The sequence below is a fragment of the Coturnix japonica genome, chromosome Z (genome assembly GCF_054131305.1).
Source record: "Coturnix japonica strain WE chromosome Z, WE-NBRP24, whole genome shotgun sequence".
NCBI classification, from domain to species: domain Eukaryota; kingdom Metazoa; phylum Chordata; class Aves; order Galliformes; family Phasianidae; genus Coturnix; species Coturnix japonica.
Window position 1 is genome coordinate 51,954,065 of NC_140702.1, and position 24,000 is coordinate 51,978,064.

At 43.5% G+C, this 24,000-nt stretch overlaps 2 protein-coding genes and 4 long non-coding RNA genes across 9 annotated transcripts in view; 2 read left to right on the forward strand and 4 right to left on the reverse strand.

Moving 5' to 3' along the window:
* Nucleotides 1-1,130: 1,130 nt before the first annotated feature.
* LOC146754049 (uncharacterized) lies at nt 1,131-4,783 on the reverse strand. The gene is made up of 4 exons (XM_085530084.1): nt 4,769-4,783; nt 2,862-3,513; nt 2,041-2,078; nt 1,131-1,877 (listed from the first exon to the last, which is right to left on the reverse strand). Exons 1-4 carry the CDS (start codon nt 4,781-4,783, stop codon nt 1,629-1,631), a joined length of 954 nt encoding a protein of 317 aa, XP_085386210.1. The 3' UTR covers nt 1,131-1,628.
* A 169-nt stretch (nt 4,784-4,952) lies between these two features.
* Nucleotides 4,953-10,348, forward strand: LOC146754050 (uncharacterized). Of its 2 annotated transcripts, XR_014939874.1 has the most exons (3): nt 4,953-5,616; nt 9,085-9,185; nt 9,732-10,348. It is a non-coding gene; the product is annotated as an uncharacterized LOC146754050 (long non-coding RNA). The 2 variants fall into 2 exon arrangements; XR_014939873.1 differs by lacking the exon at nt 4,953-5,616 and having other exon boundaries at nt 6,262-9,185.
* Nucleotides 10,349-14,230: 3,882 nt separating this feature from the next.
* On the reverse strand, nt 14,231-17,498 carry LOC146754051 (uncharacterized). Its single transcript, XR_014939628.1, has 3 exons — nt 16,921-17,498; nt 14,500-14,651; nt 14,231-14,390 (listed from the first exon to the last, which is right to left on the reverse strand). It is a non-coding gene; the product is annotated as an uncharacterized LOC146754051 (long non-coding RNA).
* An 896-nt stretch (nt 17,499-18,394) lies between these two features.
* Nucleotides 18,395-20,050, forward strand: LOC146754052 (uncharacterized). The gene is made up of 3 exons (XR_014939622.1): nt 18,395-18,781; nt 19,523-19,637; nt 19,998-20,050. It is a non-coding gene; the product is annotated as an uncharacterized LOC146754052 (long non-coding RNA).
* Nucleotides 19,393-20,133, reverse strand: LOC146754053 (uncharacterized). The gene is made up of 2 exons (XR_014939610.1): nt 20,044-20,133; nt 19,393-19,629 (listed from the first exon to the last, which is right to left on the reverse strand). It is a non-coding gene; the product is annotated as an uncharacterized LOC146754053 (long non-coding RNA).
* A 1,421-nt stretch (nt 20,134-21,554) lies between these two features.
* The window catches only part of LOC146754054 (putative COBW domain-containing protein 7), a 34,743-nt gene continuing 32,297 nt past the window's right edge, over nt 21,555-24,000 (reverse strand). Inside the window, exons 5-6 of one of the 3 annotated variants that reach the window (XM_085529552.1) lie at nt 22,107-22,170; nt 21,557-21,733 (exon numbers count right to left, since the gene is read on the reverse strand). The gene's annotated coding sequence lies outside the window, so the exon portion shown is untranslated. Of the gene's footprint in view, nt 21,734-22,106; nt 22,171-24,000 lie in introns of all 3 variants that reach the window. The other 2 variants (XM_085529548.1, XM_085529549.1) reach the window with 2 other exon arrangements.

The window sequence follows — 24,000 nt, forward strand, 5'->3', positions numbered from 1 at the left end:
TCTTCACCAGAGGGCGGTAGACATGGAACAGCCCCAAGCAGCCAGAGTTCAAGGAACATTTGGATAAAGCTCTCAGACATAGAATTGGAATTTTGGGTGGTCCTGAGTAGAGCCAGAGGTTGGAGTCAATGGTCCTTGAAGGTTCCCTCCAACTTAAGAGCATCCTTTGATTCTATTCTATAATTCTACACTTCTGAGCAGGTAACATCAAATCTTACTTAGGCAAGCTGATAAGACTGTGGAAGCACAGAAATGCACTGGAAACATCTCCAGAAAGGGGCAGACTCTTTTTCACTGCTTTCTCATTGCTCTTTTTCACTACACGATCTGTTGGAACAATCATGAGATCTAATTTCTAATAACATTTGAGCACGTACAATGTCACGGTTATACCAGAAATTTCATACCTGACAGTTGTTCTGACTTTATTCAGTTCTTCCCTTGAAACCAAATCCGTTTTATTGACGAATACAAGATCAGCTAATGCAACCTGCCTATGCATTTGGAAAAAGAAAAAAGGAACACCTTGAAAAAAAAAGCAGTTTTTTGTAAGGCAGAAGCAGTATGTCTCTCATAGCACTGTAAAATTACTAGATTGTTAGTACAGGAAGGCAAACATTAACCAAACCATCAGCCAACTAAAACATCATGGAATGACTACAGTATTAGCTTCTAGAGGTTACTTGTGGCTTGTGCATTTCAGTAGACAAAAGTAGCAGCAGCCAGTGACATGAAAGACAAGCCATGGCCACTAAAATGTTTACAAGCACAGCACGCTGAGGCTTTTTCACTGCTAGCAAAAATGTATAGCTAATGGTGAGGAGACTATACTGAAAACTGTTTTTGTAGCTGAAAGTTGAGCTTCTATCAACCTGTTATTTGTACTCTATCTGTTGTAGTTTCCATGGAAATATAGAGGAGGCATTATTTTCAGATCAACCTACTTATTAGAAAATTCACATCTAAGCAGAATGATCAAATGAAGTACAGAGTAATTTTTGTTTTCTACCTTTGTTTAAAAGCAAGGGAGGATTTCCGCACAGTGCAGTCACTGACTATGATTAAAAAAGTGGTTTTGATATCCATACTGAGACGCTTAGTTGACAAGGCCTTCTGGCTTCTCCTCTGTCAAGTGCTAGACAATAATTAAAACAACTGGATTAAGCATGTTTAAAAAATGCTCAAATTAATTTGCATTTAAACTATGCCAAAATCATTTTACACAATGTATGATTTTCATTCATACTGCTTAAGTTACTACATTGTAAGGAACTGTTTTTATGGCCAACTATAAATGAAAAAGCTAGAAATGAAAAACTATTTCTGCACTTACCAATCCTCACTGTTCTGTAGGTCTGTTCTTTCAGTACACTTTACTTAGATGCCTCTGTTACCTGACATTTTATTCTACTTCCAGGCAACTAAATCATCTGTTAATCCGATACAGTATGTAGTAGTCCAACCCTCTAACCTCTCCTCCCCGTAGCTGCCATTACAGTCATTCAATTACCTGACTTACAACTTTATGTCACTTGTTACCACACTGGTGTCAGACATATGTTCTTACTCCTCCTGCTGCTAGTAATACGGATCAATGACAGTCTCTAAGACAAAATTCTCCCTCTACTTTAATAGCAATGCAAAAATCTATTTGAAATACAACCAGGGTTCTTGAGTGAAATGATAAAACCTAGAACGAAACTATTGTCGTGAACCTGCTTTAGCAGGATTGGACTTGATGATCCCCAGTTGTCCATTCCAACCCCCACAGTTCTGAGATTCCATGAATCACACGTCAAGTAACCTGACAACTCTTTGCAGAGATGCTCCTGCGTTGGTAAGAAGCTGAAAATTGCATGCTTATCAGTTCTTTGTTCCTGTTCAAAACACAGTACTAGTGAGCCACAATAAACGAAATATATCCTTATTTGTTGTAAGAATTAAAGCAATTGTAAAAAAAATTAACCAAAATGAACATCATTGCAACAGCTGTTCTGGGTAGCAGTTTATCTAAAACATGTGGGAAATCCCGTATCTTACCTGCAATCCATGCTTTGCATAAACAACAGATACAATACCTAAAGGGAGAACATTAAAATGGAGTAAAACCATTAGCTGCTTTAAGCACTCCTTTCCACACAACTATCACCACATTTGTAATCGTTTATAGTATTTTCAGAACTCCCAGCATATCGCAACACAGCACTTGTCACCTGATTAGTTTGCCTTATTAGCTCATACCTGTAGCTTAAAAAAGTCCACCAAACCAGGCTAGAGAAATTCTTATTTTTTGCTTGTTTTAGTGAATTGAAAAAGCTCTTCCAGTACAGAAGCAACAAAACAAGTAACTGGACCTCTGACAAGAAATCTGAGGATATGAAAACCAAGATTATGTCTCTAAATAACAGTCATTAAATTACCTGACTTGCAACCTTAAGTCACTTGTTACCACACTGGTGTCAGAGATATGTTCTTACTCCTCCTGCTGCTAGTAATACGGATCAATGACAGTCTCTAAGACAAAGTTCTCCCACAAATTCCATTGCAATGCAAAAATTTATTTGAAATACAACCAAGGTTCTTGAGTGAAATGATAGAACCTAGAACAAAACTATTGTCGTGAACCTGCTTTAGCAGGATTGGACTTGATGATCCCCAGTTGTCCATTCCAACCCCCACAGTTCTGAGATTCCAAGAATCTCAGAATATCAAGTCACATACGACTCTGAGACAGGCACCTCCTTTCTAAATAAAACTCTTAAAGGTTAAAAGGAACATTGGTGCTGATATATGTGAACCATGAACAGGGCTCAGCTGCTTTATCTCCAGGCATTTTCTGGCCATGTGCATGGAGAGCTTACCCCGTTGGCCGCGGCCATCTGGACGACGATCTCGATGGCCGTCTTGCTCAAGTAGCGGCCGTCGCTGCCCACCACCATGGTGCAGCCCTGGCGGTCGCGGAGATCGACGGAGGAGAGCAGGCTCTGCACGAAGCTGGGCAGGTAGTTGCGCTGGCTCTCCAAGAGCCCCGTGGGGCGCCGCAGCCCCCCGCCGCCCGTCGGCCGCTGGTCCTCGTAGGGCGTCGTCTGCACCGTCAGCACCGGGATGGGGTTCCTCTCCATAGCGATGCCCGGTGCCGCCCGCCCGGCCGGGGCTCCACTGCGGAGCGGCGGCCTCACACAGGCTCCCGGTCGGAGCCAACGGCGGGGCGAAGAGAGGCGGTTCCGTCCGCCTCAGCGGCGCGGGCTCGGGCTCCCTGACGGCCGGCCCCCGCGGGACGGAGGCGGGTCGGCTCGCCCCTCGGAGGCCCGGGGGGCGGTGGGAGAGCGGCGCAGCGGGGGTGCCTGGGAGGGCGCGGGGTCGCGCCGCCCCTTCCCCGTTCGGCGGAGCCCCGCCGGCGCCGCGCTGCGCGCAGGGACGCGCGGGACTTCCCAGAGCCGTGCCGTCTGCAGGATGCCCACTGCTCCCAAGGCTGATCCCAGGGAGCCCTCCTGCTGGAGGGGACACCTCCCTCTAGACCAGCTTGCTCAAAGCCTGCTCACGCTTCTTTTCATGCAGTCTAGGCTACTGGTGGCCTTCTGGGCTGCAAGCACGCATTGCCAGCTCATATTGAATCTTACCTCAACCCACAGCCCCACAGCCCTCTCCTCAGGGCTGCTCTCAAGCCATTTCTCTGCCCAACATGTATCTGGACTCAACGCAGGGGCAGGAAAAAAAGGTTCAGACAAGCTTAAGAGTGATGACTTCAGGGATGCCACATCTGTTTTTCCCACTGGTTTCTCAAAGGTATGTTATGACACAGCCTTCTTTATCTTCCATCACTCTTTCCCAGGAGTGCTGCAGGCCGTGTTTCCTGCACACTGGTACTTGGGCACAATGCAGCCTTCCACGTTTAACATTCATAGCTTTCCTTTTTCTTTTTTTTTTTTTTCTGCTGCCTTTTTGCACTGTCTTATCAGAGCTTGTGTACTCAACAGCCATCAACAAAACTATCTTTTAATGTGGCAAAGATGAGTTATCAGGTTGGACAGTTCTTCAAAACACATAAATTGCTCCCGGTACCTACAGAGCTAAACAGAGGAGCAGCACAGCACGCGTGGTCTATAACAGAAGTGAGGATTTCATACACCAGCATCCATCTGCAGCATCCCTGGGAATCATATTTTTGAATAGTTTCATTTTTATTGTATAAGTAAAATTGACGTATCCGCCAACTAACCTGACTTATCCCAGGACCTCAACTGTCTGGGGGAGAGATACAAACATGGACGCCATGATGTCTTCTCTCAATTTATTGTTGCATCAAACTCCTTTCATAACATCCTAAATCCCATGCAGACGCGTACACCCACTAGGCAAAACCCAATGCACGCAAAAGAACCTATACACACACCTACCTAAACCCCCCGCCCACTACCTCTTAACCTACAGGCCCAACTCAGCTATTCTAGAACAGTCCATCTACTCAGAACAATTGTATGCACTCATAAATCCTTACAACAACAACTTAGTACCCCAACATAAAATCCATGCAATTTCTTGGATTTAAATGGGATTGTTTATTTATTCGTTTGTTGAAGCTCTTTATTTTTGTTGAAGCTCTTTATTTATTTATTTTTCTTGTCTTGGAAATGTGTCCAGCTGTACTGAGAAAATGCTGCTTTCACGTTCTTCAAATACTGAAGTGTTCTTTTCACTTAGCTAATTAAATTCACCCTTCCTTCACTGATGGTGGTGGCAGAAAGCACAGGTTTAGCTCCTAATGTACCTTGGATGTCGTCATCCAATGTCGCAGTGGTGTCAGTAAAATCCTTCAACAAAAAGCTGAAGACAAAATTCTCTTAAAGAAAAAAACATTTGGAAAGGAAGAGAAAAATATCACCATGAATGTAAAAAGTTCCATCACTGAAAGTACGCAGGCTTTTCCTTCCTTGCCTTTACTACTGCGAAGAAGCATAAAGTCAAGATCAGCTTAGGAATTTCTGAGGAGAAAAGAACGTTATTGCAGAACAAAGCATGTAGAGGCAATAAAATAAATGCTACCACTAGACGGTAGCAAATACTAATTTATTGTATTCTGATAACAGAATATTTGACCATTAAAAAACAAACAAACAAACAAACAAAACCAAACAGTGAAATCCTGTGAGAAGGGAACAAGTGGGATAACTGCCTGACTGGAATAAAACTCTGTTCTCTCTGGAGACAATAACAGAATTTCTCATTGAGGAGAATTCACTTAGTAGGCTCCAAATTCTAATTTCCTGGTCAAGTACCTGGCTTGTCTAATAGTTTGAATGTTTGTCTTCTAAGGTGCTAAGCTTTCACAGAATTATAGAATCACAGAAACCTCAGAGTTGGAAGGGACCTCTGATGGCCATCTGGTCTGACTCTCCCACAACGAACAGGAAAAATCAGGGCTTATTCCACGGAACTGGAGTATGAACCTTTCAATGATCCATACTGCACATGATGTTATGATGTGGAATATTGATAGCGGCATTACAAAACCATGACACAAGGGGCGCATTGCCAGGTGTTTTTTGGCAGGGCTGTGTGGAGAGTGTTTATGCAGATACGTGCTGCCGAAGCCTGGAGGGCTGCAACGGAACCGACGTGAGTAAATATGGACAGGCAAGCAGCATATGATTTATTTTCCGCTTTTCTTAGGCGGAGACAGTTTAAAGGTATAGACTTAGTAAAGGATCTCCCTGCTTTATTGAGCCGCGCGGTCTCATATGGCTTTTTTGCAAATCCCCACTCAGTGCACACCTTAGAGGAGTGGCGGCGGTATGGGGATAAACTGTGGGAGTTAGTTTTAGACGATGATAAGCCAGCAAAAAAGAGAAGTAAGTTGTGGAAAGCAGTGCATAACGAGTTGTTGATGAGTCAGGCGGAAAAAAGGGCAGCTCGGGAAGCTCAAGCTGCGCAAAAACAGAATCAAGATGATGGGCTGCCATGGGGCACTAGTGTCCCGAACCCCCCTGTTTTTTCCTCCGTTACCTTGCCGGCTGCAGCCTCAGCGCCCTCTGCACCCCCTCGCGAAATGCAGGCTGACCTAGGAACGGAGCCCACGGAGGTCTCCTCTAGCCCTCCCCCTCCGCCGTCCGGAGCTCCGCCGTCCGGAGCTGCCTCGGCGCCGCTCCATGTCTCGGCACCGCCTGTGCCGCAGCCGCAGCCGTCCGGCTGCTCTGAGCTCCCGGTGGCTCCGGAGCCGTCAATTCTGCGCGGGTCGGGTCCGATCTCTGGGGCTGGGTCTGATCTTGCGGGGAATGTCGCAAGGGAAAGACGCGAGTTGTGGTCTATGCTGGCAAGGCACGGGATGGAGGATGGCGATAATGAGTTAGTACAGACAGCAACTGAGAATCTTGCATTCCCTGTTGTTTACACTCCCTTGCCGCAGGGAGGAGTCCAGGCTGAGATTCAATCTCTGGACTGGAAGATGTTATCACAGTTGCGGGCTACAGTAGGGACATATGGGGTGACTAGGGAACCGGCCAGGCAAATGATAGATGATCTTTTTAGTGCGCATATCCTTCTCCCAGCAGATATTAGAAGCATAACGAAATTGATCTCTACCCCTCATCAGTTAATATTGTTTAATGCTCATTGGCATCAGCAGGCTGTGGCGTCCGCAGCAGTACAGAGAGGACCAGGAGACCCCTTAGCAGGTGTAACAATGGAACAATTGTTGGGTCTCGGGGCATGGACTCGAATAGAGGCTCAGGCGATTTCTGATCCTGAAGTTTTGCGAGAAACTAGGAATATAGCCAGGAAAGCTATGGATAGTAGAAAAGCTGCGGGGGGAACGCCCATTTACATGGGAATAAGACAGGGGCGTGAGGAGCCGCTAGGTAATTTCATAGATAAGGTTGTGGATGCCATCAAGAAGGCTAGTGTTCCAGAATATATGCAAGGGGCATTGATTAAACAATGTGTGCTCCAAAATGGCAATTCCTCAACCCGATCTCTGGTTAATACATTGCCCGGAGATTGGTCAATCCCCGAGTTGCTAGAAAAGGCTGCTTCGGTTCCAACTGGAACCCAGGCATTCTTAGGAGTGCTTTACAGAAAATTAGTGACGGGTTGCAAGAGCAGGCAAAGGCATTTCAGGAGCAATCTAGATCCTCGCATACTCAGGTTTTAGCAGCCCTTGCACCCCTCCAAGCTGCAGTCGCTACAAGCCCACGCTCGCAGAACAGCTCCCGCATGAAATGTTTCCGTTGTGAAAAAACTGGCCACATCCGTCACGAGTGCCAAGCCACTGGGATTTGGTGCAGCAAGTGTCAATCCAACACCCACAACGCTGCTGTATGCTAGAGGGAGTCGGGAAACGTGAGAAGCAGCGCGAGAAAGAACAGCGGCCGCGCTCCGACACAAGCAGCCGTTCCCAGCCAGCGGCCGCCTGCCGCCCCCCCCCCCGCCTCGTCGTGCGCGGCTGCGTCTGTGCAGCCCGCGTGTAACGTGGTTAAAGACACGGATGGACTGAAACCAGGGGATCGTTGTGACCCAGGTCCAGAAGATCCAGAAAGCGAATCGGATGCATTTCCTCCTGATGATACTTGGAAGGAAGCAGGAATGACAAATTTCCCTACAGCATACTGTGATGTCTTAGAGCCGTGCAGAAAAGAAACAATATGAAGGGGTGATGCTGACACGTTGCAAACCTTTCCTAATCAGGTCCCCCGTTGGGAATCCCTGCCTTACGAGGCAGTGAAGGAGCTAAGGGAGTCAGTGAGAACATTCGGAGTTCAGTCAGCCTTTCCATACAATCTTTTGGTTACAAACAGTGACAGTTACGCTATGACCCCTCACGATTGGAAAACTGTGTTAAGAATGATCCTCTCTCCTATGCAATACACCGTGTTGATGACTGAATATCAGCTACATAATTTGACTGATAGCTCTTTGCCTCAGACTCGGACAAATCCCTGTGACACAGCACCTCTTCAACTGTGTCAGACAAAGGTCACTCACATTCCTGAATTTGGCCGTCTAAAATATGCACATGTAACAATAGATATTCATTCTTCTTACGTATTTGCCACAGCACATACAGGTGAACACAGTCATGACACCCATAAACACTGGTTATCTGCTTATGCTGCTATGGGAATCCCACATACTACAAAAACAGATAATAGGCCTGCGTATACCTCTAAGGCCACTCAAACTTTCCTCCAAGAAGGGTGTGTTAGACATACTACAGCCATTGCTCATTCTCCCACTGAACAAGCTATCACTGATCACATTTATCAAACATTGAAATCCATTCTTATTATTAAACAAAAAAGGGGGAATATGGGAGACACACGACAAGAAATATTATGCAAGGTTTTGCTTGTTTTGTTTGTGCTGAATTTTTTGAATCGTGTTCATAGAGATACAGCTTATGTGGATCGTCATTTTGAGGCTTCCCCAGTGCTAAAGGAACAGCCTATGGTTAATGTTTGGAATATGGCCACAGGACTTTGGGACTGTCCCCTACCATTGACAACTTGGGGTCGTGAATATGCGCTTATTTCCACAGGGACTGGCCCTACCCATGTGGGTTCCAGCATGATACGTTTGGTCTCATCTGAAGGCAGAAAATAGCATCCAGCCTTTATAGTAATTGTAATTGTGTGTTTCTTACTTAGTGGTATTGCTTTGTAACTTGCTGTGTTATAGATAATATTACTAATAGTTTGACATAGTGTGTGATTTTCTGTTTTACCAATGCAGTCTCAAGATTTAGAGTTGAAGGCATTAGCTAGGATGTTGTGTGCTTCTTCTATTTTAGTAATAGATCAGATGTGTATTAAACAGGATTTGATCTAATCAATGCTAGAATCTACAGGAATAGCTCTTTTAATGTTTTAGTACTGTTTGCTTATGATATTATTAGCCTATTAATTAGCTTTTCTTAATTTGCAAAGACAAAACCTGGAAAGGAATCCCAGACAAAGAGATGACCCTGTATCATAGAACAGATACCTCTTTTACATCCAATTAATTGGGATCTGAAAATATAACCATGCATCATTTGACAAAAGTGCACGCTAATAGAACTAAATTTGATAGTTTATTTTGTTTTCCAAGCAGGTGTTCCACTTGGGCTCTATATCACGCACTGGCCATGCGGCTGTGGTGTACAACTGGAAGAAATCCTTCAGACCCTGAATGCAGGAGAGAATCTGTGATGGGTGAGAGAGGAAAGGTGCACCTTGAAGCAGGGGACGCCCTGCTGGCACTATCTGTCTCATCCACCACCAACTCAGCTTGCTGTTTCTCAAGGGTCAATAAGTATTAATGCCCCTACTGATACTCTAGTCCATTTGTCCTCTAAAATTGGTTCTATTTGACATGCTACTTCATAACATTGCACGATCATTAATCAATTATTAGCCCAGATAACTCAGTCGGTAGAGCATGGTTATGAGCATCTTAAAAGCATTTATTGCACAAATTTTAGTGGTCATTAAAATCAATATATCAGAGTATATGAAAATTGAAGACTTTTCCTGATCAGTTACAGATTAACACAATGGGACCCTCACAGATGTATTTTCAGGTTGCAGAAACTTAGGTTGCAGAGCAAACACATTTGTCCTTTACAGCAGGTTTAACAGTAATGTTGTTAAGTTGTATTTGACTTGTCTCTCTTTTCACTTTTAGAGTATTGTTAATCGAGATCTTGATTGAGTTATAATAGTTATGTTATTAATTTAAGTAGTGTTGTTACTCTATAGGCAGTATCTTGAAATTGTTGTAATACAAGAAGAATTCTACGGAGCAGCAGCCATGGATCGAGATGAGAAGTTCACAGAGCAGCAGCTATGGAGCAGGATAAAACTACATGAGAACTGATTGAACAAATGAACTGAACTGATTGTTAAATATGATTAATCGGTCAGTAAATCAAACCCCTTTTCAGTTTAAAAGAAAACGGGGGAAGTGTGGAAAGTGTTTATGCAGAATGGCTTTGTGAGAAAGGACATGAAGAGATTCCATTAGTGAAATTGTAAAAGAATGAACGTGACTGAAGACAAAGACGGTCTATCCTAGGGCTGATCACGGGCTAGGCAGCTGAGAAGAAATCAGGATGTGAAAAGACAGGGTATGTAGCTAAAGACAGGATATGTAGCTAGAGGCAAGGACGGCCTGAGGGAAAAACAAGATGTGTAGCAAGGTGAAGACATAGCTGTAAAGAAAAAGTATCCACAAGACTAACCACAAAGGTCAGATGAAGTAATGTGTAACCCACCAATCCTGAGCTTTACTTTTGCAATATGCATGAACTTATTACTGATTGTATAAATGAGATGCTGTAACACCTAATAAACGAGGCTTGTTGACCATGATAGCATGAGACTTGTCTCCTGCGGTTACTTCCAACAGGGCTGCACTGAATCCTTTCATCCCACAGGTGGTATTGGTATTGGGTTTGCCTCTGCTCAGGTGCAACATCTTGTACTTGGATTTATAGAATCTCATAATGTTACTTGTGCCCATTGCTCAGCACTGTCTAGGTCCCTCAGGATGGCATCCTGTCCCTCTGGAGTGTCAACTGCACCCCACAGCTTGGTGCCATCCACAAGCTTGCTAAGGGTGCACTCAACCCCACTGTCAGTATCATTAATGAACATATTAAAGGTAATCAGCCCCAGCATTGGTGTCCAGTTCTTACAGAGCACTGGAGAATTTACAGGTAATAGCCATGTACTCCTTGTAGCAGCTTTTTTTACCTCATGGAGATGGAGAAAGAGACATCTGACGCTCAAACTGAGCTACGAGATCTCCCTCAGATCAGTGGGCAGAGCAGGGATGTACCCTTGTGAGAGTTGCCCGTGTCTCATCTTCATTTTCCATAGAGTGAATACAGAAATAACAAGCCGCATTCCCAAAGGTTCTGTACATGTTTCTGTTCTGCTGAGACTCTAACGAAGCCTGGTCTCCAACGGCAGTTCTCCTAGAAGTATGTCTCCCTCTGCATTCCCAATCTTTCAACACATACGATGCTCTAAACTTACCATCTACAAGGTCTACTGCCCAGTACCTGCAGCAAAAGTTTGACCTTCCACGTGATGTCAGGACTCACACTGTGTGTCCATGTGTTTGTCACACAGCTGTGGTTACGGCCCTCTGGTACTGTGTTACTGTGGAGATCAATGTAATTAGTCTCTCTAAGGGAAATCTCAGCTGAGATTTCCAGTGTACACACAGCATCCTACCAGGAGCTGCTGAGTCATGCAGAAAGCTGCTGAGACACTGCATTATCAAAATGTGCTTGGGGAAGAAGGCTTGTTATCTGCCAGTGTGTGTTCCAGACGAGTGCAGGAACATTAAGATTCTGCATTAAGTTAGTTGGTTATAGGGAAGGGAGAAGAATGATGCTTGAGGGTTATATGCCCACTAGAATTGAAGTTTGGAAAGTGCGCATTCACAAATCATTTTATTTCCCAGTAATGGCAATATGCAATATCAAGTAAGAAATGAAATTGAAGAATTAATCTTCTTCTTCAAATACAGGATGGCTTCAGTATTAAAATTAACATATAAATCTAGCCTCAATCCTACTCGCCCACTCACGTCCACATAAGGAGTGAATGACTGAAACAGTATACTGGGAGAATCCAAATCGTTCTTCAAACGTGTCAGCACGAACGCGAGGCCAGCCTGTTCAGCCAGCGTTCGCAGAGTGGCCCTGGGGCCGCAAGGAGGGCACGTCGGGGCCGCGGGGAGCACGCAGCCAACTGCGGAGCCGCGGGGAGGGACGTGGGGCAGCGCAGCACAGCGCTGTGTTCTGATCGCAGCCGCCCCGCGGAGCGGCTGAGTGCGGAGCAGCCGGAAGAAGGGCTTCCTGCGGAGTTACCGTCTGTGTTGTGCGCACAGGCGGGTGGTGAGCCGTGAAATCACCGTCCTGACAGGAGGAGCACCACAGAAAATGCACCTGGGCTCAGCCGCTCCGCGCACCCAGAGCGAGAACTGCGCCGTGAAATGAGGGGAAGTCCTCTTGCTCCAAGTGACTCGTGGCTGCGGTATCGCCCCCTAAAAAAATAACAAATAAAAATGAAATAGGACCACTTAATTGCAGGACTACAACAAAGGCTTCGCTGATCTTCTTGATGCTTAAGCTCGTTCTTTATGGTTTCCAGACACGCAGCCAGTTTCACTCCTTCCTCTTCACCCACGCGTCTTCTCCCTTATTTTACCACGAGACGGAGCCAGAAAACAGAGGGCTGGGACCTGGTACCTGCAGGAACCAGGGCTGGGAAGTGCATGGCCTGAGACAAAACAGGTGTTCTCAAGAACGTCTGCTGATGCAAAGGAAAAGGTGCAATTGGGTAGTGCGTGTGGGCCAGGTGCCAGGAGTGGGATGAGATGGAATGGGATGGGATGGGATGCAATAGTACATTATGGTGCATAGGGAAGCAGAGGTTCTCTCATCTCCTATTTGCCCACACTGTAAAGGCAGGATGGAGTTAGGATTACCCACAGGTAAAGACATAAGGAGCAGACTCCAGCACCATGGGGCCCTGCCAATATGCCAAGGGCCCCAGATCCTTGCTGCATGTTGAGTGAAGTCTAGAAATGACATCCACATTTAGTGGCAGCCTGGAAACACAGCTGTATGAACAGTATCCTTTCCTAGACATATAACTGCTGGTCAGTCCAATTGGTTTGTTTGGGTCAGTTTGGTTGGTTGGTTAGTTTATTTTCCTGTTGGTTTGTTTGCTTTAATGGAACTTGTAAATAGCCAAAATACTGCAGAAGTTGTCTGCAGACAAACAAAATGTGTTTGGTTTTTGTTTTTAACATGTTTATGTTTACTTTATTTAAAAATAATAATAATAATAATTGTGAATTTAGTCAAAAGATATTCTATGATTCCTGAAAGAATGACTATTTTAACTTCAGTGCTTTCACAAAGGAAGAAAAAACAAACAAACAAACAAACAAAAAACCCCACAACAGTTTATCAAAAGAGATAGGATTTAATAATTGCTGATAATTGCATTGCTGACCCTGCATTTTTTCACCCATCATGTTTGTAGTATGAACAGTTTGCCCCAGCTTGGCCAAAGGTCATCTTTCTCTGAAAGATATGTTCCACTTCCAAGATGTCAAGGTTCTGCTCACTGAAAACCCACAGACCACAGTGCATAAGATCACTATGAGCTGTCGGTTGCCACTGTTTGGTCTTCCTGCTGGAGGTTATTCACCCTCTGCTGGGAAACAAAAGAAAGAAAAAGAAACTGTCACTGTCTTTGTGATTGTTAAATGTTTAACATTTAATTCCCCCATATCACCCATCCCTCTTTCCTTTATGCTTACTGTTTTTTTTTTTCCTTTCCTCACCACCGTGAATGGTCATTTGTGCATCAATTTCAAGCAACCTTTGAGCCACGGGGTGGTGTGAAGGACTGAACTGTTTTTCTTTTATTGTCTCAAAGCTTGCTTCGTGAGGCCTTACTGATGATAAGACTCTGACTGGCGACTGCTAACTATCTAGGAGGGTGAATGGTGGGTGTTGTTGTGCCACAGTACCTCTGCTTATGATTGCAAAGATAAGCAGATGCAGGATTTGCAGTCTTCTTCAGGGGTGCTGCTCGAAGGAGCTGACCACTGCAGAAGGCGATAATGCTTGTGTCTGGCAACAGAGCCCCCCCGCCCCGCCCCTCCTTGCTGGCTTATCTGTGGGCCAGGAATGTCACAAAAGCTGGTTTTAAACCCTATTACAAAGTGTATTTACCTGCTTGTTTGGAAGTTCAATGTTTGCTCGAGATACATTCCCAAAAATGCTGAATCAAACTTCAAAGAAGAAGAAAAACCCCCACCGAAATGGGGGATAAAAGACCCTCGCTAAACTGGGGACTTGGGAGACAAACTCCCAAAGACACCTTTGATGGAGAATTCCCTGAGGGGAAAACCTCGTCGGAAGAACCCCCGGGACCAGCTTGCTCCAGAGCTCCCTGGCTGTCCCCCATCCCCTGTGGTGATCAGACAAGTTCCTGAGATCATCGGACCTATTGTGTACCTCGCTGGACCCACGGTGGTGACTATCTCTTTTGCTCTCTGCAGAGACTCCTTGCTTATATTTCCTACTTTTTCTATCGCCTACCTTCCCTTCCCCATCTCCCTAAAAACGGCTAGGACTTTAATAAACTGGTTGGACCAACATTTGAACTGTTGCTTCTTAATCTCATGCCGGGTATACACATATCAAAGAACCTTGCCTCCCTCCTACAAATTGGAGCGAGACAACAAGAGAACCTCAACAGCGCTCACCAGGTCACCACCACATCCTTTCAGGATCAACTCCAGCACCGTCGGCTTCTGCTTAGGGAAAATCTTTTTCAGCACTTCCAGTGGAGGTCTGTTGGCTTTCAAGCTGAAAGGTAAAGAAACTGTCCCAGAAGGACCTTCTATCAGTAGGTGATTCTGCTCTGCATGGTACTTGGGGCTCTCTGGACGGCTCTCTGTGCTCCCACCATTTTTCTGAACTGCATAACATACCTCATCCACTTATACAATTTCTGGGCTTTCAGGGGTGAAGCAGGTTCTGGCTTTAGCCATGTCTGGGGAATTCCTTTGGTCTGTGTCTTCGTCACTGTAGGTCTCAGCATTGTCTGTTCCGCTGGCATCACCCAGCCTCTCCTCACTGATGTCTGCAAAGGAAGGCAGAGAAGTCAACAAATGCTGAGTCCAAATGCCTCTATGGACACCAGAGGACAGACTCTCCTATAGGGAACAGAGCAGGCTCCTAGGGAAGGAAAGAAAGAAAAAAGAAAAAAAAAGCATTTTTCTGATAAAATTAAATTCTCTTTACAATGTCACGTGAGAACAAAACTGCAAGAGTCATGAGACATGACCTAGGCATTTTGTGCTTCTTTTCAGTCATCTGTCTCATTCTTCCACATATAAGAAAAGCATCATTTTTTCTCCTGCATCAGATGTGCTATACTAATCCTTCCATCCTTCTTCACTAGTTACAAGACAGCAATGAGCCAACCCAGTGTGCAAGTTCTCTCAGAGGAACTTGAGCATTTTCACTCTGGGATTCCTATTGCACTGGTTGTAAGATGTAAATATTCAGAGAGAATACCCTGGAAGACCAACATTTCCTCTGTAAGTGCAGCAGCACTGGTAGAACCACTGCACCACATCTGCTGGCTCAGAGCTGTTCATATAAATCAATATATCCTAGTTCTTGTTCTGCAGAAACCAGTTCATTCCCCAGCAAGAAAAACAGGTTTCTCTTCCAAACCTGATGTCTTCATTGATTAGAACACAACATTTAGAAAAAAAATAATCTTTTTTTGGAAAGGACCCCTTGAAGGCATCTGGTTCAACCTCCTGCTCAAAGCAGAACTAGCCTAAAATCTAGAGCAATTTGTTTTAGTCCCTGCTCAGCTGAGCTTTAAATATTTCTAAGGCTGGATGCTTAGCAACCTCCCTCAGCACTTGTTTCAGGTACCTTGCCTGTCGTGTGTGAAGCTAAGAAGGGCAGAGCAAAAGCCCACGGACCACGTTTTTACCAGAGGTACACACAAAAAGGGAGATACCCCAGGGCTCCAATCACAAAAGGGGGCAATGTATTTGCTTGAAATCCTTTGCAGTCATTTATCTAAGGATGTTGTTCTGCTGACCTCCCTCATGCAAGTGCAGTGCTGACCTGACAAACATCAGCAGCTGGGGAAGGGGACACTGCAAGCTGATGCAGACAGAGGCTGTGTTCACACAGCAGAGCTTCTGAATGCACAAATGTGAAAGATGGTCTGCAGAAACCAATGGAAGTACTTGTCTGGTTTCCCAAGCCCACAGTGATGAGCCCAAGTAGATATGGCGTGAAGCAAGCAAAGGCTTCCAAATTGTGCTCACAGTCACCCCTACCAGACTGAGAGGGAACTAAGGGCATGTAAATGGAAAATCCTGGCCACTGGCCTCCTACAGGTCTGCCTCACTCTCTCACCCTGGGAATGGACAGGGCATTTCTGGTGCAATTTACCCACTTTGTCACTCTGAGAAAGGAGTCTGAGTAAGCTGAGCAGGAGGTCACCATGCTGTCCAGAACGGGAGATACATTCCTCTGCTGTAAGTAAACCATCAGCTCCTGGCAGAGCAGAGCAGACAGTCAGCATGGCAAAGGGCTGTTCTCTGCCCGAGGCAGGAGCGATGGCCGTCCTGTGGAGCCGCGGGTGTTGCTGGGTCAGGTTGCAGAAGATGAGAGTGGGAATAAAGCTGAGGTGCCCTTCTGAAGACCCCATCTTTCTCTTTGAATTGCCTGACCTGTGCTGCTTACCCGTTTTTCATCTGGTTATGCTCTCTGTCCAGAGCTAATAGAGAAGCACATATACAATATGAGGCAACGTGCATATGAACTTCTTTATGCTCTCGGTGTTAGTCTTGCCTTAGCATCCAAGGGGAATGCAGAAAGCAAACAAACCGGTAGCATTATCTTTTTGAGAGAATGTTAAGACCTAGGGGTAGCTTTTACTTGAAAAAGAAAAGAGAACGGGAGGGTCATGCTACCTTTCCCTCTTAATCCCCCCCCACCACCACCCCCCCCCTCTCACACACACACACACATCTTCATGCCTTCACAGCCACGTATTTATTACCAGAGAAGGGATATTAAGAATAATTCACATGCGAATGAAAGAGCAATTTACACACTTGAGTCTTAGAGAGCAGCCCGAGGACAACTAATTGCCTCTGCCCCTGTCGTGATTTGTGATTCTTAGGTCACAGTTCTAGAAAGGCTAGAAACCAGCAATTAACATGTAGATGAATAAAGACGATATTGCATAATGAAAAATAGGCTGCTTGTTCCCAAAGAGCTTGAGATAGTGTATAAGATGAGCCCAAAACACCCCATGATAGTCTGAGTCTCATGTCAAATGTGACACCAAAACCATTTCTTAGTGCAAAACCTACCAGGAGCTCCAGCCAGCAGATAATACTGATTCATACACCCAAGGCTGCACAGTTGGATCTGTCATTTGCTTGCCTTCATTTCATCAGTGGAAAAAGTACCCAAGGATCCAACCCACAGCCTTCTTCCTGCCTCCAGTATTTTTGCCAGTGAAACAGAGGACTCTGGTGGAGAAAAAGGATCATTGTCATCATCCATGTTGTTGATCCTGATGAGGATTAGGGTAGTGTTACAGCATGAACCATGAAAGCTGACCTTTACAAGCAACAAATTCCATGTAGCACTTGAAAAGGGGTAGCATCTTCTTGGCCTTCAACTGTGAAAATAGCTTCCTGAACAATCACTTTGACAATGCCAGTCTTACAGGTTACTCTGGTTTATATAGGCATGTCAGTAAGGCTAAGTAAAAATAAAGGCATATGAAGTGCTACATGATATATGTCAGCAGAAGACTGAAAAACAAGGGTCTAGGTCCTTTTGTGTGTGGGAACTTCAAGCTGAGTGCAGGAAGATGCTCACATATCCTCTTCTGAGCATGGAAGTGGCACTGCCTCGTTACAGTTTCCTCCTTCTTCCTGTTCCCTGAAATGTTACAGGATAATTCACTCCCAGCAAAATGGTGGGGAAAATTTATCCTCTGCTTATGCTCTAGACCCACACCCTTGTCTGCTAGTGAAGATGTGTTCATTCAAATATACCATTATGTTGTTAAGCATGAGGAGACATCAGAGCAGCCCTTGCTCATGAGCCAGCACTTAACAGTGAAAGATAAGATCTCCTCAGGTTTTATGATAACATCCACAGAAAAGATGGCTGTGAAGTGGTTAATGTGTTGAAAGATCTCAAAACAGTTTGGATTCCTGTCATGGAGGGCCCTGCCAAGGGCTCACATCCAGTCCTTGATGTGAGTTATCTCTGGTGTGTGTGGCTGTGGGAAGGAGAGAATATCCCTTGAGCAGCTGCACATTCAGAAGCTGTGCATCTGACCAATGTGCAGATGGGGCTGAGTGGGAGCAGGAACAGGAAATGGCCTGTGATGTCTTCACCATCTGATGACAGCCACTATTGGGTCTCCAGGCTGTTTGATCCAGCAAAGTAGCTGATTGCCAGACCAAAAGCATGAAGGAGACATCTCAACTGGCTCCCATACTGCAATCTGGAGGTGAGGATGAAGATGTTATTCAGCTCACATTCTAAAATAAAATAAAATAAAATAAGATAAAATAAAATAAAATAAGGAAATATTATTTTCTACTTTGATAGTTTGAGTATTTGCTTACAAATTACTAACAAAGTGCAAAATCCAATAATCTTTCTGGGTTGCTACTGGAGAACAGCCCAGTTTATTTTTCACACTGCCAAAAGACTTGTTTTTCCTTTGACAGAGGGCCTGGCAGTCATCTCCCGGTGCCTCAAACTACTGTAATGCATTTGATATCAGTCCACCCAGCAAATCTAGCCAGCAGCAAAGCCGGAAGCAACATTCGGCCACTCCCTATCACAAAGAGCTCCTCCAGGTGCTCACAGCACCAAGCCCTTTCCGTGGTTCTCAGGGAGCGCTGCAGTGAGTTGCTGGTGAACCTGCGGGTGACGCTGAGGAGTTACAATGCACCCCACCCCTGCTCTGCTCATATCGCTCCCAGAAAGATCCTGGGGCTGCCCGGGATCGGGGAAGGGTCGCCCCGTTCTGTAACGTCAGCTCATTCGTTGGTGACATCAACGAGCGTCCGGCATGAAACGGGGCACGGCCGCTAGATGGAGCCGCTTGCCCGACGGAGTGATCCTGATGTACTATGCGGGTTATGGCGCAGCCGTTTTCAGCCCGGCTCCCAAAAGCGGATCGTCTCTGCTCTCCACCCTCAGGTATGTGTCCAGATTGGGCTCGGCTCAGGGATGCATTCAAAGCCAGTTGAGGTTCCAGATGCTTGGAAGTTTAAAATACAAGCCCATTTCACAAGGAGCTCTCAAATGTCTTGTATATACAGTTCACTTTCAGCTGAACTCACACATTGCCGGCCGGGGGGGGGGGGGTTAGATGGGACGGGACGGGACGGGACGGGACGGGACGGGGGGGGGGGAGATGGGGGAGGGCGGGGCGGGTGACAGGACTTGAGCTGTAAGGCTGGAGCATATGCCAGATCTTCAGCATCAGTGATTTTTTTGGTGAAACAAAAAGGCGACCCAAGTATGTCTGGGGACTGATTGTATTCAACTGCAGACAAATTAAACCCAGGTCACTGTGGCTGGTTGCTGGCCGCTGCTTTTAGGGTGTGCAAGGGTCTGTGAAGCAATGCTGCAGAGGAAGTGAGGACTCAGAGAAGGATGGGGTGGTTGTGCTGCTCTCACCACACCCACAGCCACAGCTGATTCCCCTGTTGCCAGACCAATGTGACTGCAGAAATAGTGAAAATCTGTCAAAAGAGCAGCCAGAAATGATGGCCAAATCAGGAAATAAGTGAATGCCAGACAATAACTCAACAAGCAGAAAATTTTATTGAGATTTCAAATGTTAAGTATATACCAGTCATCTGCAGAGTTAGTTGCAGCTTTCCATACCCATACATTATGGAAGCCTATCAAAACCTCATGTGGTGAACTTTCCAGGAGGAAGGAAGGAGTACAGGCAGACAGCCCACCACACCTCAACTTCAGGCTTCTACTGTAGAGCTCCCTGTTCCTTTTTGAAGCCAGCAGAAGCAGGCACAACATCTCTAAAAAGGTAAGATAAATACATAAGTAAATACAAGATAAATACAGCTTCTTGGAAGGAAAAGAAGGGAAGGGAAGGGGAAACAAAAAGGGAAAGGAAAGAGAAAAGGGAAGGAAAAGGGAAAGGGGAAGGGAAAGGGAAAGAGAAAGGGGAAGTGGAAGGGAAAGGGAAAGAGGAAGGGAAACGGAAACATAAAGGGGATGAAAAAGAAAGAGCAAGAAGAAAGAGGGAAGAAAAGGGGGAAGTAAACAGAAAATGAAAATTAAATAGGGAAGAAAAAGAGAAAGGAGAACACGAAAGGGGGGAGGAAAAGTAAAACAAATAGGGTAAGAAGAAGCCTATCAAAGTCTCATGTGGTGAACTTTCCAGGGGGAAGGAAGGAGCACAGGCAGGCAGAGAGGTCAGCCCACCTCACCTTCAGGCTTCTACTGTAGAGCTCCCTGTTCCTTTTTGAAGAAGCAGAAGCAGGCACAACTCCTCTAAAAAGGTAAGATAAATACCAAAGTAAATACAACATAAATACAGCTTCCCCAAAGAAAAGAATAGAAAAGAGAAAAGAAAAAGGGAAGGGATAGAGAAAGGGAAATAAAGGGAAAGGGAAAAATAAATTGGAAGTAAAAAAAAAGAGCAAGAAAAAAGAGGGAAGGAAAGGGGGAAGTAAAGAGAAAATGAAAATTAAATAGGGAAGAAAAAGAGAAAGGAGAACAGAAAAGGGGGAAGGAAAAGGAAAACAAATAGGTTAAGAAGAACCAAAAGCAAAAGAAAATAAGTTGGGGAATTGGAAGGGAGAGGTGGCCAGGATATCTCCCCTCCATCCCTCATCACTATTATTTGTACGACAGTCCTGCAGTTTATTTATTTATTTATTTATTTATTTATTTATTTATTACCAAAATCAAAGCTACTGATGGCTACTCTATGATTGTGAGAACAGCGCAAAGAGGTATCAGATGATATTTTTATATGTTTGTACGTCGAGAAGTGTCATTTCATGAATTTATTGTGCTTTTTTTAAAAAAAAGGAAAGGGAAATGGAAAAGAAAAAGGGGAAGAAGGTGAAAGAGAAAGGTGACAAAATAGAGTAAAAAAAGAAATAAGGGAAGAAAAAGAGAAAGAAAAAATAAAAAAGGAGAGGAAAAATAGAGAGATTTAAAGAAGCAAGAGGAAAGGAAAAACAATAGAATAAGAAAATGCAAGAGAAAAAGAAAAAAAGAAACAAGAAAAAGCAACAGAAAAAGAAAATGAAAAAAGAAAAAAAGGTTAATGAGAGGGAAAAAATAAAATGAGAATAGGGGAAAAAAGAGAAAGAAGAATAAAATAAAGGGAAGGGGAAAAAAAGGAAGATAAAGAAAAACAAAAAGGATAAGGAAAAAACAAAACCAAAAGAAAATAGAAAAAGAAAAAGGAAGAGAATAAGAAAATGGAAAAAGAAGAAAAAATAGAGAAGAAAAATAAGGAAGAAAAAAAAAAAAGAAAAATAAAAAGAAAAAAAGGAAAGGGAAAAGGAAAGGGAAATAGAAACATAAAGGGGAAGGGAAAGAGAAGTGGGAAAGCAAAGATAAAAGGGGAAGAATAAAGGGGGAAGAAAAGAGGGAGGAAAATAGAAGAAGAATGATAATTGGGAAGAACAAGAATAGTAAAAGGAGAAGGGAAAGAAAATGGGGAAGAAAAAAAAACAAATAGGGGAAGAAAAAGCAAAAGCAAAAGGAAAGAATGGAAGACAAAGAAGAAGAAGAAAAGAGTACAAAAGAAAAGAAAACAGAAAGGAAAGGAAGAAGAAAGGGAAAGAGGAAAGGAAAGGGAAATAAAGGGAAAGAGAAACATAAAAGGGAAGGAAAAAAAAGCAAGAAAAAAGAGGCAAGGAAATGGGGAAGCAAAGAGAAAATGAAAATTAAATAGGGAAGAAAAAGAGAAAGGAGAACAGAAAAGATGGAAGGAAAAGAAAAACAGAGTAAAAAGAATCCTATCAAAATCTCATGTGGTGATGTTTTCAGGGGGAAGGAAGGAGCACAGGCAGGCAGAGAGGCCAGCCCACCTCACCTTCAGGCTTCTACTGTAGAGCTCCTTGTTCCTTTTTGAAGCCAGCAGAAGCAGGCACAACACCTCTAAAAAGGTAAGATAAATACAAAAGTAAATACAAGATAAATACAGCTTCCCAAAAAAGAAGGGAAGTAAGGGAAGAAACAGAAGGGGAAAAGAAAAGGGAAGGGGAAGGGAAAGAGGAAGAGAAAGAGAAATCAAGAGAAAGGGAAACATAAAGGGGAAGAAAAAGAAAGAGCAAGAAAAAAGAGGGAAGGAAAGGGGGAAGTAAAGAGAAAATGAAAATTAAATAGGGAAGAAAAAGAAAAAGGAGAACACAAAAGGGGGGAGGAATAGTAAAATAAATAGGGTAAGAAGAAGCCTATCAAAATCTCATGTGATAAACTTTCCAGGGGGAAGGAAGGAGCACAGGCAGGCAGAGAGGCCAGCCCACCTCACCTTCAGGCTTCTACTGTAGAGCTCCCTGTTCCTTTTTGAAGAAGCAGAAGCAGGCACAACTCCTCTAAAAAGGTAAGATAAATACCAAAGTAAATACAACATAAATACAGCTTCCCCAAAGAAAAGAATAGAAAAGAGAAAAGAAAAAGGGAAGGGAAATAAAGGGAAAGGGAAATAAAAGGAAAGGGAAAGGGAAACATAAAGGGGAAGTTAAAAAAAAGAGCAAGAAAAAAGGGGGAAGGAAAGGGGGAAGAGAAAATAGGGAAGAAAAAGAGAAAGGAGAACAGAAAAGGGGGAAGGAAGAGAGAAACAAATAGGGTAAGAAGAACCAAAAGCAAAAGAAAATAAGGGGGGGAAATGGAAGGGAAACGTCACTGATGGCCAGAATATCTCCCCTCCATCCCCCATCACTAGTATTTGTACGACAGTCCTGCAGATTTTTTTTTTCTTTTTTTTTTTTTTTACCAAAACCAAAGCTACTGATGGCTACTCTATGATTGTGAGAACAGCGCAAAGAGGTATCAGATGATATTTTTATATGTTTGTACATCGAGAAGTATCATTTCATGAAGTAATTGTGCTTTAAAAGTAAAAAAAAAAGGGAAGTAAAGGAAATGAAGAAGGGGAAGAAGATGAAAGAAAAAGGTGAAGAAAATTGGGATAAAAAAGAAACGAGGGAAGAAAAAGAGAAAGAAAAAAAGGAAAGGAAAAATAGAGAGATTTAAAAAGCAAAAGAAAAGGAAAAACAATGAAACAAGAAGAAAAAGCAGCAGAAAAAAATAAAAGAAAAAGAAACAAGAAGAAAGAGCAACAGAAAAGAAAGAAAAAAAAAGAAAAAAGGATAAAGAAAAAGAAAAAAGTTAATGAAAAAGGAAAAAAATAATAGGGATAGAAAAGAGAAAGAAGAATAGAATAAAGGGAAAAAATGAAGATATAGAAAAACAAAAAGGATAAGGTAATAGCAAAGCCAAAAGAAAATAGAAAAAGAAAAAAGAAGAGAAAAAGAAAAAGAAAAAAGAAGAAAAAATAGAGAAGAAAAATAGGGTAGCAAAAGAAAAGAATAAAAAAAAAGAAAAGAAAATAAGAAAAAAGAAAGGGAAAGGGATAGAAGGGGGTAAAGGGAAAGAAAGGGGAGGGAAGGGAAAGAGAAGTGGGAAAGCAAAGATAAAAGGGGAAGAATAAAGGGGGAAGAAAAGAGGGAGGAAAATAGAAGAAGAATGATAGTTGGGAAGAAAAAGAATAGTGAGAGGAGAAGGGAAAGAAAATGAGGAAGAAAAAAATAGGGGAAGAAAAAACAAAAGCAAAAGGAAAGAAGGGAAGTCGAAGAAGAAAAAAAAAATTAAAAGAAGAAATGAAAAGAAGAAAAGAGAAAGGGAAGGGAAAGGGAAATAAAGGGGAAGGGAAATAGAAAGGAAAAGGGAAAGAAAGGGGAAGAGAGGGAAAAAAAAAAGAAATGAGGAGAGGGGAGGGGAGAAAATGGAAAGAGGATAGAAAAAAGAAAGGAAAAAAGAAAAGAAGGAAGAAAAGAAGAGAATATAAGGAAAGGAAAGAAGAAGAGAAAAAAAGTAATAGGAGAAAGATAAAAGGAAATAGAAGTGGGAAGACAAAAATAAAATTGGGGGGGGTAAAGGTAAGAAAACGGGGAAAAAAAAAGAAAAATGATAATAGGGAAGAAAAAGAATATAAAAAATAGAAGGAAAAGAAAATGGGGAAGAAAAGAAAAACAAAAACAGGAGAAATGAACAAAAGGAAAATGAAAGAAGTGAAGAAAAAGAAGGCAAAGAAAAGGAAGAAAAAGAAGAAGAAGAAAAAGAAAGGAATGAAGAGTAAAGAAAAGAGGGAAGTGAAGAAGAAAGGGAATACGAAAGAGAGAGGGAAAGAGAAAGAAAGCGAT

Coding starts and splice junctions, on each gene's coding strand:
- LOC146754049 (XM_085530084.1), bottom strand. Junction 2,079..2,861: donor AGATGGCCGCGGCCAACGGG/GTAAGCTCTCCA, acceptor TTCTCCCTTTAG/GTATTGTATCTGTTGTTTAT. Junction 1,878..2,040: donor ATGCAAAGCATGGATTGCAG/GTAAGATACGGG, acceptor TGTTTTGAACAG/GAACAAAGAACTGATAAGCA.